This window comes from Anneissia japonica, unplaced genomic scaffold (genome assembly GCF_011630105.1).
Source record: "Anneissia japonica isolate Jap-2015-1 unplaced genomic scaffold, ASM1163010v1 scaffold124908_len3919_cov125, whole genome shotgun sequence".
Lineage (NCBI taxonomy): Eukaryota > Metazoa > Echinodermata > Crinoidea > Comatulida > Comatulidae > Anneissia > Anneissia japonica.
In genome coordinates, this window is record NW_022703970.1 from 1,055 (window position 1) to 1,523 (window position 469).

Genomic DNA, 469 nt, shown 5'->3' on the forward strand with positions numbered 1-469 from the left:
CCGGGCGTCTAGAAAACAAATATTTCCTGGGGTCATGTCCCTGGACACCTTAGGGTTGTGCTGTCTCTCGATCGAGGAAAATTATACCCCGTTTTACTGGTGCCATCCCTGTGCGAACCAGGGGCACAACCCCATTTTAACTTTCAATAAATTTATTCGGAAATGCTGCATAAGCCTATGACGTTCCTCATCCAATTTATCATCTTCCTGATTATTTACATTGCCAAAATATTCATTGTTCCAATAGACAATACACAAGTTTCACCAACATCATGTTGTCGACATAATTGGGAGAATATTCAGGCCGAAAAGAGAGGACGGGTAGAGGCTCTTCTGACATCTGATGGCCCCTTCTCTTCACCACGTCCAAGGTTCAACAAAGCCCTGAACTCATCTGATAAACTTTCAAAGGTGATCAAAACTGATATCAACAGAAATTTGCGAATACAAGCTCCTCTTTCGACAGTGA

General features: G+C 42.6%; 1 protein-coding gene across 1 annotated transcript in view; it reads left to right on the forward strand.

Annotated features, from left to right (window-relative positions):
- Window positions 1-247: 247 nt before the first annotated feature.
- Window positions 248-469, forward strand: part of LOC117104547 — a gene marked incomplete at its 5' end in the record, with an annotated part of 1,258 nt that continues 1,036 nt past the window's right edge. The window contains one exon of the mRNA XM_033245404.1: window positions 248-465. Within this exon, the coding sequence (XP_033101295.1) occupies window positions 248-465 (218 nt within the window). The remainder of the gene's footprint in view (window positions 466-469) is intronic.